Consider the following 14090-nt stretch of genomic DNA (forward strand, 5'->3'; position numbering starts at 1 on the left):
GCACTCACATGAAGATATTTGATAAATGAGGCCCACAGTTTCCTGTTCCTTGTTGCCAAAGGAAGCCTGCAGTTCCCAGCCATTTGCTTCCCATTAGGATTTAATTTACCTAATAATCTCTACTGTTCAAAAAAATTATCAAACAGCACATCTGCTGTGGTCGGAAGAACTCACCACCCATATTTACCATTCCTTTATATTCATTACCCAGTGGAAGCTTATAGTTGCAAATCAACATCTACTGGTTTCTGATTTACATTGCTTTTGTTTTGCATGATGCCACTTCAGCTATATTGCTACATTTTAGCGTCCAAATGTGTCACTTAAATGTGTCAAATAGAAAAAATAGCCTGTCTTTAAATTAGCACTGAAATATTCCACAATGGAGAAGAACACAGTTTTGGTTCAATACACATGTGACATACAGATGTGGCACCACTTTATCAGTGATTTTAGCAATGTTAGAGCAGAATATTTTCATACTTCTGTATAAATAAGCTGAATATTTATTCCACTGTTTAAAATTTGACATAAGATTGCTGCTAGAAATGATGATTTTCTGATGATTATTTCTCACTTATGCCTCTAGGGGGAGCCTGGTCCTGCAGGACCTGAAGGGAAACCTGGACTTCCTGGAAGAAATGTCAGTGTTTCCTGAAAACCTTATAAAAACATAACATTCACAGCTTCATTTATCACTTATCTTTGACTTTTGGTGCACAGGATGCATGAAATCTGCTAGAAATATTATAAATGCTTGAGCAGGGATATTAGAATTGGTATTACACTTACCATCCACTTAAGAACACCTGTACAGCCAATCATATGGCAGCAGTACAATACATAAAATCATGCAGATGCAGGTCAAGAGCTTCAGGTAATATTCACATCAAATATTACAATGGCAAAAAAATATGATCTCTGTGAGTTTGATTGTGGCATGGTTGCTGGAGCCAGGCAGAAATACCTTGAAACTGGACAGTTCAAGGTTGGAACAAAACCAAGTGGCATTTTTCCAATCTTCAGTCTGTCTAGTTTGGGTGAGCCTGTCCCACTGTAGCCTCAGATTCCTGTTCTTGGCTGACAGGAGTGGAACTCAGTGTGGTCTTCTGCTGTTGTAGCCCACTCACCTCAATGTTTGATGTGTTGTTTGTTCGGAAATGCTTTTTGGCTCACCAAGTTTGTAAAGAGTGGTTAATTGAGGTACTGTAAGCCTGATACCTTGAACCAGTCTTCCCATTCTCCTCTGATCTCTCTCATCAACAAGCCATTTTGCCCACAGAACTGTCACTTACTGGATTTATTTTTATTTTTTGGTCAGAGTTACTGAGATCACTTTCTTCTGGTGTTTGATGTGAACATTATCTGAAGCTCTTGACCTGTATCTATGAGTTTAAATATTGCACTGCTGCCACATTGGATGACTGTATAATTGCATGAATGAATATATATTGTATATTGTAGTTGTTTCTCAAGCAATTCTTAAAATAACAATGGTGCAATAAAGAAATAGCCTGTGGAAATTATGGCACCCATTCAAATTTCAGAGGTCTCATTCTCGCTATGAGTTCAAATTCATCTATTCTGATGAATTTGGGTACATAGGGTACATATTTCTTTCCTGTTTTTTTGTTTTAATCCAGGGCGAGAAAGGAGAGAAAGGGGAAATGGGGCAGAAGGTATGTTTCCAAACAGTCTGTATCTTACTGTCCATTTCTCCCTGCTGTATTTCAGCATTCAGCTATAAATGTGAAAAACTCGCATGTGTTTAGGGAGAAAGAGGTCTAGATGGAGTCAGTCTTCCTGGTCCACCAGGGCCACCCGGACCACCAGGACCTGTCGTCAACCTTCAGGATGTGAGTTCATTCATTTTAACGTGCAGTTAGATTTTAACCTCAACCGAAAAATTGCTTATACATTTGTTTATCTTTTTATCTACTTACCAGTTATTGCTGAACGATACTGAGGGCCTTTACAACTTCACAGGGCTTTTTGAACCTCGAGGTCCTTTGGTGAGTACATTTCCGACCTCTCAAGAAGTATTCAGTTATTCAAATGTAGTTTTCTCATTCTGACACATCATAATGTGGTATAATAATCATGCAATAGCAGATTAGTATCAATTCTGTAGTGTCAACTGTATAAAGAGAGAAGTATAGATCATGGTTAAGGAATCAAACACTTTTTGCACAAGATGTTATAGGAAAAAAATGGGGTGGTGCAATTCAGCCAATTCACTTCAATGTGACGCAAAGTTACTGAAGCACAGCAATATGCTAACGATGCTTCATTTATTTATTTAAAAAAATACTTTCAATTGATATCTTTATAGTTACATTTCATGTTGTGAAAAGTCTGCAAAACAAGTCATTCCCATTATGTTATAACAGTTACAGTATATATCTCACCAGCTTTTCTCAAAAAACCTGCAGACAGTCATGCTACCAATAACCCGAAAAAAGACTTTCTGATGCGTGTCAGAAAGCTTAAAGAAGCAGTAATCGATTTTTAGTCCATTATCTTACAGCTCATAGGAGCTTATTATACAACCCGAATTCCAAAAAAAGTTGGGACGCTGTGTAAAATGTAAATAAAAACAGAATGCAATGATTTGCAAATCACATAAACCCATATGTTGTTCACAATAGAACATGGAAAACATATCAAATGTTTAAACTGAGTAAATGTACCATTTTAAGAAAAAAAAGAAGGTAATTTTGAAATTGATGGCCGCAACACGTCTCAAAAAAGTTGGGACGGGGGCAACAAAAGGCTGGAAAAGTAAGTGTTACTGAAAAGAAACAGCTGGAGGTTATTAGGCAACAGGTTAGTAACATGATTGGATATAAAAAGAGTACCTTAGAGAGGCAGAGCCTTTCAGAAGTAAAGACGGGCAGAGGTTTACCAATCTGCGAAAAACTGCGTCTACAATTTGTGGAACAATTTCAGAATAATGCTCCTCAATGTAAAATTGTGAAGACTATCAATATCTCATCATCTACAGTACATAATATTATCAAAAGATTCCAAGAATCTGGAGAAATCTCTGCGCACAAGGGACAAGGGTGAAAATCAGTATTTCATGCCCGTGATCTTCGGGCCCTCAGGCAGCACTGCATTAAAAATGGACATGATTCTGTAATGGAAATCACTGCATGGGCTCACACACCTCCAGAACTCACTGTCTGTGAACACAGTTCTCAGTGCCATCCACAAATGCAATTACAACTTATCTCTGACCGTTACAAAAGCACTGACACTGGAGACTCCTTCCAAAAATGCTAAATAAACTCCCAGAAATTTAACCATATGAACAATTACACATTTGAAATTCTGCTCATGTGGAGTGTCTTCTATACAAGCCCCTGTTTACGCTGTTACTATAGAAACAATTATATACGTATCGTAAGTAGAACCTGTGAATTGCCTTGTAGCCGAACTACAGTCTGACTTGGTTCTTATTCTGTTCAGTACTTTTAAGTCTTAGCAAAACCACTCAGTGAAACTTGTGAGGAGAAAAACACTGTCCTAATCGTGAGTGATTGTGTATGAAAGAGTTTGTGTAACAATAAACCTTGCACCTAATGATCTCAATGCATTAGTGATGCCATCCTACAATGCTCTGCTGCCTGGACAAAGTGTGAAGCAAAACAAGGAGGACAAAACACTGGAGACCATCATTCACTCTAATCAGTTCAAGTTTCCAGTCTGTATTTGACCTAGACACAGTCTTCTCTTCCCTTATGTAAAAGCTTAAAAGCTCCAATTTTACACTGAGGAAAATAATTTCTGTCACTGTATTTTGGAGGAGCAGTCTGGAGTCACGAGTCTCACATCTATAAAGTGTAATTTTATGTTTAAAACTCTTTTAAGAGATCAGATACAAAGCTTAAGATTGAAGATAATAGATCCAGCTGGGCTTTATGCTGAAATTTCTTTCTGCTCAATTGGAGTATTTAGTATGTAGAATAGTATCTGGAAATTAATGAGAGAATGAGGTTTAGGCTAAATGTACGGTGTATATATACAGAAAATTCAATACAAATGTTATATACAGTGAAGCTTGTTTCTTAAAATAATGTATGCCACAGTGCTATTGATTTCTTTCATCTGATTGGTCAGAAGGTGTTGATTCATTTTCTACAGTATAGCAGCAGCTATAAAAGTAGATCAGGCAAATCACAGCTTTATACTAATGCACTGATTCCGATACATTATCGTTTCTATAGTAACAGCTCGTTCACAGGGACTTGGCGGACGCTCTACCTAATCTAAAAAATAATAAACAGATTTGAAAATGTGTTGTCAGCACTTTGTAAGCGTCAGAGGTAAAGCTGTTTCTTTAGGATTTTGGACACGGGAGACTCTTCAGGACAGAGACCTTTCAGCTTTGTGGTTTCTCTGTAACATGACAAGCTGTGTGGGTTGGTTTTTTTTTTTTTTTTTTTTTTTTTTTGCGTCTTATTAAAATGAGCAAAACAACTGAGGCTGGTGAAGGAGTGACTGCTTTTATTTGGTATAGTATAAGCGATCATTCTTTTTGCAGACATTCCACAGCATTAAATATAATTACACAGTGTCCCAAAAGTTTCCATACTTAGGGGACTATATTTCCAGCACCACATGGGTTGTGCCTTCATCATTGGATGTTCGTGGACGTCCACGTCTCGGTCGGTTCGCAACACTTCCCGTCTTTCGAAAATTGTTAATAAGTTTGGCAAAAATGTCATGTGTGATGTGTATGAAAACTTTTAGAAGATATTCTGCTACAAATTGTTAGTTTCTTAATGTATGGACACTTTTGGCACACACTGTGTGTGGATGATGGATAAAAGTGTGATGTGTCAATCTTTAATAAATAAAAAATGTAATCGTTAGCAGATTGCTGTGGTGTCAAAGGAATAAAATCTTTAGGAATATATATGCTATAGGAAAATAATTAATTCCGGGGTGGTAACAGTAAATCTGCTTCACTTCAGGTTGCATCACAGCACCCAGCCACTGATTATTTTCCTACATGATTCATAATATTTTATTGCTTCCATGACAAACCTCCTATGTTATGATTTTTCTTTTGCATTTTTTGCACTTTTAACAGTCTTTAATTAAGTACGTCAAAGTATATGTCCTTAAATGAGTTATACAACAGCAATTTGCCAACATGGACTTTAAATAGTATACTTAGTATCTTCATATAAATAGTATACTTAGTATCTTCGTATAAATAGTATACTTAGGATCTTCGTATAAATAGTATACTTAGGATCTTCGTATAAATAGTATACTTAGGATCTTCGTATAAATAGTATACTTAGGATCTTCGTATAAATAGTATGCTTAGTATCTTCGTATAAATAGTATACTTAGTATCTTCGTATAAATAGTATACTTAGTATCTTTGTATAAATAGTATACTTAGTATCTTCGTATAAATAGTATACTTAGTATCTTTGTATAAATAGTATACTTAGTATCTTCGTATAAAGAGTATAATTTAAACATTCATTTGCTTTTAAATAATTAGTGAATTTACTTTGCCATTATTGATTTACTCTTATTTACTTCAAGAGACTTCAAATGGCTCATGATTTGAGTTATACATTTTTTTCAATTTTATTTGAATTTTTACATCTGTACTGTAGCATTTTCTGCACATTTCTGCACACTGTCTATTCCATATGTTTTGAATTTTCACTTTTCTTTGAATCAAACATGGATTCTGTTCATTGCTGCTTCTTACTGTAAATTGGAATCTTTATTGGTAAGTGATCGACTTTAAGCAGTCCTTTTAACCTTTTTCATTTTGTGTTTAATTTTTTTTTCAGGGGCCGAGAGGTCCAAAGGGTGACCGCGGCATCCCAGGAGTCCAGGGCCCCCCAGGGTTAAAGGTGAGGCTGATGATGAGGAAACCTGGCCTAAAGTCAGGCAGAGATTGATTAATGAAATCCTTCATATATGAGAAACCAGTTCTGACATCTATGTGTTAAAACGTCACTTTTCCCAGAAAAAGCCTTTAAAGGCATGTATACGTGTTAGATTTTAATCAGAGACGCACTCAGTTCAAGATTAAAGAGTGTCTCCATATTGAGTTTCTGGCAAGTACGAAGCAGTGATGTGTAAGAGCTTAATCACTACCACACACGCACGCGCACACACACGTACACACACACACACTCGCACACGCACATGCGTACACACACACACATATACGCACGCACACACTCGCACATGCACATGCGTACACACACACACATACGCACGCACACACTCGCACACGCACATGCATACACACACACACACACACACACACACACAGAGACCAGTAAATTCAGTCCAGACCTACTCAGAAAACAGAATGAGATTGTTATCCTATACTAACCTCTTTTAAAAGGTCCTCGGGTGCTTTCTTTGGCATATGGTTTATATTAACCTGAAAGTGTGTGCGTAAGTGTGTGTGTGTGTGTGTGTGTGTGTGCACGTGCGTGCGTGCGTGCATGTGTGTATCTTCACCCTGCAATGCACTGCTATGCGACACATGACCTTGCCCACATTTGCTTGTATATATATATATACAATATATATATATACAATATATATATATATATATATATATAATGTGTGTGTGTGTGTGTGTGTGTGTGTGGTACTTGTTTATCCATTGTGAAAACTACTTCATGGGTTTCTTTGTAATGATCTGGATTTCCATATAAATGCCTCATAAACTGTGATCTGATCTTTTCAAGTCACATTAGCAAATATTTTTAACAGACACCCCAAACAACAGTTTGAAATTATTTGCACTCTCAAATATGGTGGGTGATGGGGAAAGTATGTGAATCCTTATATATAGTGACAAGTAAAACTTTGTTTACTGGCAGTAATCTCAGCCATCTGCTTTCTGTAGCTGCCGATCAGCCCTGCCCAGAGGTTAGGCGGTATTTTCACTCATTCCTCTATTGCTGTCAGGTATAATCAGTTTAGGTATCATTTGCGATGCCTTGCTTGAAAAGCCTCTTTTAAATCACGCTACAGCAGTTTAGTAGTCCGGTACTTGAACTATCATTTCTTATTCACTCATATGTTTAATGCCATTTGGCACTTTCTGTTCACCGGACTGTGTGATATAGCACAGTGCCATAACAAAACCATGAGCCCACATCTTATTTCATGTTTCCATTGCCAGGTGACCTGTAATGTCAACTAAATACCTGTACTGAAATTACTTACCTTTCTACCGAATGTACTGAACAATGACATGTTCACGAGTTTTCAGACAACTGCCATTTTGAAAAAACGAAAAACAAAAAAAAACACTAGTTAGAATCTCTTTACAACAATCTTCAGTGGTAAAAATAAAACATTTTGTTAAGGGTTCATTGGACAGTTAGGGGTTTTTAGTCTACTTTTAACCCTATGTTCACACTAGCAATCAACAAAGCGGCATGTGGCATTCATTTTCTATTTATGTCCATGATGCAGAGCCGTGATTTCAGCATTAGCAGCAAACAACAGTGCAACAGGTGACATTTGAATTGAGATTTTCTCAACTCTATGCGAATTAGATCATTCACATACGTATATTTTACAGTAGTGCGTTTAATTTAGAAAACATTGTTAAATGAAGGGGGGGAGGGGCACAGTAGCTTATTGATTAGTACGTTTGCCTCACACCTCCGGGGTTGGGGGCTCGTATCCCGCCTCAGCCTCGTGCACACAGAGTTTGCATGTTCTCCCTCCAGGTACTTTGGTTTCCTCCCTCAGTCCAATGATATGTGCTGTAGGCTGATTGCCATTTCCAAATTGTCTGTAGTGTGTGAATGTGTGTGTGATTGTGCTCTGCGATGGATTGGCACTCCATCCAGGGTGTCCCCCGCCGTGTGCCCCGAGTCGCCTAGAAAAGGCTCCACACTTCCCTGTGACCCTGTGTAGGATAAGCAGTATGGAAAGTGGATGGCTTTATGGATGGATGGATGGATGGGGGGATGGATGGATGGATGTTAAATGAAGGAACATCACTATAAAACATTGTGTGTTGTTTGTTTTATAAGTCTATTTCTTTGTATCAGATTTACATATATTAATGGCCAGTGGCTGATTCATGTAAAAATCCAGTTCATTTCAAAAGAGATAGAACTTTTCATAAGACTTTATGTGTAAATGTATGTGGACGTGTTTTTATTTGTTTTTCAGCTGCTTTATTGATGTGCATGCATGTCTGTATATGTTCATGTGTGCATGTGTTCATGTGTTCGTGTGTGCATGTGCGTGTGTGTAGGGTGAGAAAGGAGAACCAGGGATCACTATTGGTGCAGATGGATCATGGTTGTCTGGAGTGACTGGGCCTCAGGGACCGAAAGGACTCAAGGTGGCTTCTGTTTCATAAACTCTATCTCTGTAGCCGCTTTAAGGTGTGAAGTTGGGAGAAAACCGAGAAAGAAAAGTAGTCAATTATCAATTATTAATAAAAGTGATCTGCCAGTAAAAATAAGGCAAATAATAATCCTTTATAATGCTAAAGTAAAAATACAGATTTAGCATTTTTTTTAAATCACTGATAGATAGACAAATGTTTAGATCTTTTTTGACTTTGCATACATGTGTATAATAATATAAAATGAGCAATGCTGCTCATGACTTTGGTTTAAGATCACCACTAAAGAATATATTAATATCAGCAAGCAGTTTAAAAACAGTTTGAAAATTGGATTTCACACTGATTGATTTGAACAAAAGTGACAGCAACTTCATGCATGGATTCATGTGTACAAATATTTCAGTGTAACATTGCTCCCATTAGTAATTTGTGTGGTTTCCGTAGCTTGGATTCATTACTGTTGTAATGGTATTGTTTACAAGTGGGCATGATATTGAGTTAAATGCGAATTTCCATTGGCTAACTCTCTGCAGATTTTGTTATATTTTCATTAATTATCTGATAATGCTAACATGTACTGTCTTTTTAGGGTGACAGTGGTGATCCTGGACTGCCCGGTGTAATGGTGAGTGCAAAGACACTACAATGCTATTATATATATATATATATATATATATATATATATATATATATATATATATATATATATATATATATATACATACTGTAATATTAATTACTGGCCATTTGAATTGCTATTATTATGTTTATCGTGCCCTAGTTTGAAGGTTTTTTTCCGTTTTCTTCCCTATGCCTTTGTTGTATGGCTACAGCTGCTTCTGTTCAAAGTGTTTTGGAAAATGTTGTGAGGCCAGAGTAGCCTGTACTGGAGTAGACCAAGTGGAACAGTTTTCCTTTTTTTTTGTCTGGCACGTTCCACTTCTTACAGCTTGACTTCATTTGTCTGTGCACCTGTTATAAAGGCTGCAGTATTGATTAGAGCAGAGTCGTGCCTCAAGGTCATCATTTTTCTGTATTTATCAAACAGGGCCCGGTCGGACCAAGGGGACCCAAAGGGGAATTTGGATTTCCTGGCCGCCCAGTAAGTTAACATAAGTTAACATTCTGCCATGCAAATTCAGCATATTTTCTTGGGCTGTCTGTGTTTAATGCAGATGTTGTGCTTCCAAATATGGTCAAATGTTCTGAGTGGGGTTAATATGGTTTGCACATTAATATTTGGACCTCTTCTGTCTTGTCGTAGGGTCGTCCTGGTCTGAATGGACGCAAGGGAGAAAAGGGAGACTCGAATGGATTACCGGTATGTACAATATCACGCAATATCAATATCAAAGTTTTACAATATCATATTGGCACCCTTCTAGCGAATGTTAAATCGCTATGTCTTCCCTCATCATGGGGAAAATAAAGCACTCAATACAAAAAGGTGCTTGCTCACCTGCACAAGGTATGGGATGGATATGCAAAAAACATAAATAGTTACTAATGGTCATTTTAAAAGCTACAATTAAGCTAATCGGGGTCATAATTTAATACAGTTAAACATTTGCCGCAAAGATTTGCTTAATTTCTTTTTGTTTTTTTGTTTTTTTTTTTCTGTCCAGATGAGTTTTCACCTAATATTAATTGTGGACAATTTTCAAACTAATGTTCTGCAGAACAAATGCACTACTCAATAATATTTCCCATGATGAAAAATATTTCATTACAATAAGACTATACAGCATCCTCATATGTTTAAGCTCAAGATGCCAATCATTGCATGTGTTTTTCACTGAATCTTTTTATTTTTGCTCATTTTCATGAAGGATGTCATTAATTCTGTGGTTCTCTCTCTCTCTCTCTCTCTCTCTCTCTCTCTCTCTCTCTCACACACACACACACACACACACACACACACACACACACACACACACACATCAAAGGTTCTCTTTTAGTGCTAAAATCTTATCTAAGTGTTGACAGTATTTTCAGATTTATGAACAAATCCGTCTGGTTTTCATACTCTGTCCCATCACTTTCCCCGGGACGCTGTAGCAGTGACCCTGTCAGAGACATGCAATGTCTGCTGCATGCTAGGAAACTGAAGCAATATTTGACGCTTCTTAATGCTTTCATACTGACTTGTAATTATGCCACTTACCACGTTTATCTTCTTCCAAAGGAGTTCTTGCACTCTAAGAGCATGAAAAGCAACTCTACAACAACAGCATGTCATCATACAGGGAGAGAAAACAGCCTGTAAACATAACTGTTTACACTGTAGTTGTAGCATATATCCATGTCTATGTATCAGAAATGAGTGCATAAACTAGTTAGTTAGTTAGTTAGTTATCTATTAATCATATCAATAATATTAAAGGCATCATATTTTAGGTCATTCAATTATTTAGATCCATAATTCTGTTTCTGTAAATATTGTGCTTGCTAGAATTAATGGTTAAACATTTATTTTTGATAATTTGATTTAAAAAAAATCTGCATTCCTTAAAAAAAAACCTTACTCTTGCTTTATTTTAGTGATTGCATAATAATTCTCTATAACTTTTATAACTTGACTGTAACTTGCTATGAAATCTTAATTTCTAGTGCTTTAATTCCTAATAATAATAATATCACTGTAATTTCTCTCTCTCTTTCCATCCCTTCAACCTCTCTTCCACCACCCCCCTTCTGTGAAAGGGCCCACCTGGCCCCCCCGGCCCACCTGGACATCCCGGAATATTCAACTGCCCCAAAGGAGTGAGTGTAACCTGTTCTGCTTCTCCCTATTTTCTTGCTCATACTGAACTGTTACTCAGTGACTCACCGTGTCTACTTTACCTTCACATGTTTATAGACAGTGTTCCCGATTCCTCCCCGGCCCCACTGTAAAACATCCGTAAGTGACGTGGGTCTTGAGCTGGTGTTCAGACTCAACCCCGTAGTTTCACACTCGCTGTGTGTCTCACTCCTGATATATGGTGCTTTTGTCAAAATATAGTCTAGTGTTGATTGAATCAATTGAATTAAATGTAAGGTAATCCTGATTAAAGGAATAATCCAGTGTTTTTCAACATCATAATTTCTACCTTCTTGATCTGTAGTGCATGTAGAATTGCTGCAAACAATCATTTAGACATGTTATACAGTACTGAGAAAAGAACAGAAAAACTATTTTTTTAAATGCTCGCTTATAATGGAAGTCTAAGGGCAGCCTGTAAATATTTAAAGATATATGAAGCGCCTATTTTTGTAGAATTTGTTTACAAATTTTTCAATGAAAGTTGAATACAGCTCTAAGACTGTATTATTCATCCTTTTAGAGATTTAGTAAATTGGCTGTATGAGTCTGATGTCACAAGGATACCCCAAATCTTTTGGGAAAGCGTAAATAAAAATCGGAAATGCTTTTTACTGCATTGCTGCAACGTTGTAACTTATTAAACTAAATGAAAGCTGTTTTGATCAGATGTTTTGTCATATCTGTCACATCCTAAGACATTTATGGTTACTGATTGTAGTACAGAACATCGTTTTTAAATTGTGCGAAACAGTCACATATTTTAAAAGTTCAAAAACCGCCCTTAAACTTCCACTATGAGAACATTTTGAGTGAACTCTTCTCAGTACAGGGATGATTGTCTGTGTTAATCACACTGGATAGAGATTAGGTGTGGGGGGAAAAATAACTTAAGTATTGCTTTAGTTTGTTTTGTCTCATTTCTCCATTTTGGCAAAACACCATATTGTTTGTCTTTTGTCCTTCATCTACCCTGCTTCATACAATCGCATGAAGTTTTACAATTTGAAGTAGCTGTAGATGAGATATGTCTTATCCACACAAAAAACAGTGTGGCTGAAGGTTTTTATTTTAGCCAAGCTGGAACACACCTGATATATCTTATAGAAAGGTATTTAATGAATAAGAAAGAAGAATTAAATGTGTATCAGGTTCTGGTCCTGCTTGATTGGAAGGCAAACCTACAGAACGCTGGCTATTTGGATTAAATTGGACGCCTTTGTTGTTGTAGAACATCTGAAGTCTGTCTGTGTGAGTTCAAAAGTTCAGTTTGATTGTGAAAACAAGTCATTATGGGCAATGTCTGAGAACTGTGTAAACCCTTGAGCGAGTGATATCATTTACGTGAAATTTAATTTGGGCTTTTCTTTTCTTTAAAGCTCATAATCCAAAGTCCTGAAGGACTATACAGATTAGACTGTTCCTTGCTTTAGCAATTTGAAGTTAAAACAGGTCTGGTGAAGCAGGGAAAACATTAAAACAGTGTAATAATGTGGATCTCTTTGCCTAATAACAAATAGTTTGAAATGCAAATTTGTGCCCAGGTTCAGTCAATCATTGAACTTGCACAGAAATGAAAACCCCTTAAAACCTGAAATGCATCAGTGATGAGCATGTTGCATGACAGGGAAACATGGTATGAGTTTGCCGCTCATTTTGTGATGAACTAACAAAGTGTGATCATGACATTTTCCCTTTAAAAACCAAATATATTAACTAAATGTTGAATATTATATGTCCTCTTGTGTCATAGACAAGAAGTGGAAGTGGAAGTTGAAATTTCAAATGCTTGTGATTAATTTCACTTCTAATTTTCTGTTTCTTCTGTATGTAATGTGATCCAGTACCGCTACAGTACTACCTCAATAAAATAAAATAAAAAATTGAATTTGAAGACACATATAGTGTATTGACACATTGAGTTATTTTGGAGATCAATTTGTAATAAGCGTCAACTAAAATGAGTGTATACTTTTGTGAAAGAATTATGGCTTAAAAGCATTTTAAGTTCAGACTTAAAACAATTACAATGCTTGTGATTGGATTTTGCTGTGTACAAAGAGTCTAAGGTGGACTATCCAAGCAAAATGTTACCAAAATGCATATCTGTATGAGATTGAAATACTTTCAGATAGATAGATAGATAGATAGATAGAGAGATAGAGAGAGAGAGAGAGAGATAGATAGAAAGAAACTTGTTTACTAAACCAAACTGGCTGCTACTACTGAAGAAACAGCAACGCCACTGTATTTTGTCTTATGAAAAACATGCGTGTGCCTAACACAAGTGTTTTATGTTTGAGCGTTCCCTTTTTTCTGCTCCATGGACTAAATGTCCTGTTTGTCCAGTGCATGATTTCTATCCCATATGGTTTCACTCTAAAATCATTCTGTTTGGATTAACACTACTTTGTTTACTACCGTTCAAGTTCTGCCCTTCATCTTGACCTGTAATTCTTTGTGTTTTTCTCCCTTTTTTTGGGTTTGCACAGATCAATGGCAATTCTACTGCAGGTTAGTTTTCAAATCCTGCTGATTTACTGTCTCTTTGATTACTAGACTGTTTCATTTATTGTTCAAGCTGACATGATGTGAAGAAAAGCATCATTTTTAATGAAGAACAAAATAACAAATGTCATTAGCACTTTCTATTTTGCACTTAATCTCTGATTTCAGTAAAGTAATAACTCTCCTCTCCTTGAACTTCAAAATAATACCAATTTTACAAATAGTGGATTTTTGCTCAGTCCTCTTTTTTTTGTTGTTGCTTGCTTTCCCCATTTGTCTCCTAAAGAGGGAGCCAGCTGTTCAACATCTGGAGCCAAAGGGGAGAAGGGTGAAAGGGGTCTTCCTGGCCCTCCAGGTCCCACAAGTATGTCACTTTCTAGTGTCCTTAAGCACTATATATGTAGT

General features: G+C 36.7%; 1 protein-coding gene across 3 annotated transcripts in view; it reads left to right on the forward strand.

Annotated features, from left to right (window-relative positions):
• col15a1a (collagen, type XV, alpha 1a) overlaps window positions 1-14090 on the forward strand; it is a 92959-nt gene that overhangs the window by 60110 nt on the left and 18759 nt on the right. For 2 of the 3 annotated variants that reach the window (XM_053635691.1, XM_053635693.1), the window contains 13 exons: window positions 590-643; window positions 1644-1679; window positions 1773-1856; window positions 1947-2012; window positions 5826-5888; window positions 8276-8365; window positions 8964-8999; window positions 9423-9476; window positions 9639-9695; window positions 11078-11137; window positions 11235-11276; window positions 13670-13691; window positions 13972-14049. In XM_053635691.1, the coding sequence (XP_053491666.1) occupies window positions 590-643; window positions 1644-1679; window positions 1773-1856; window positions 1947-2012; window positions 5826-5888; window positions 8276-8365; window positions 8964-8999; window positions 9423-9476; window positions 9639-9695; window positions 11078-11137; window positions 11235-11276; window positions 13670-13691; window positions 13972-14049 (742 nt within the window). The remainder of the gene's footprint in view (window positions 1-589; window positions 644-1643; window positions 1680-1772; window positions 1857-1946; window positions 2013-5825; window positions 5889-8275; window positions 8366-8963; window positions 9000-9422; window positions 9477-9638; window positions 9696-11077; window positions 11138-11234; window positions 11277-13669; window positions 13692-13971; window positions 14050-14090) is intronic. The other variant, XM_053635692.1, reaches the window with a different exon arrangement.

This window comes from Ictalurus furcatus, chromosome 1 (genome assembly GCF_023375685.1).
Source record: "Ictalurus furcatus strain D&B chromosome 1, Billie_1.0, whole genome shotgun sequence".
Classification (NCBI taxonomy): Eukaryota; Metazoa; Chordata; class Actinopteri; order Siluriformes; family Ictaluridae; genus Ictalurus; species Ictalurus furcatus.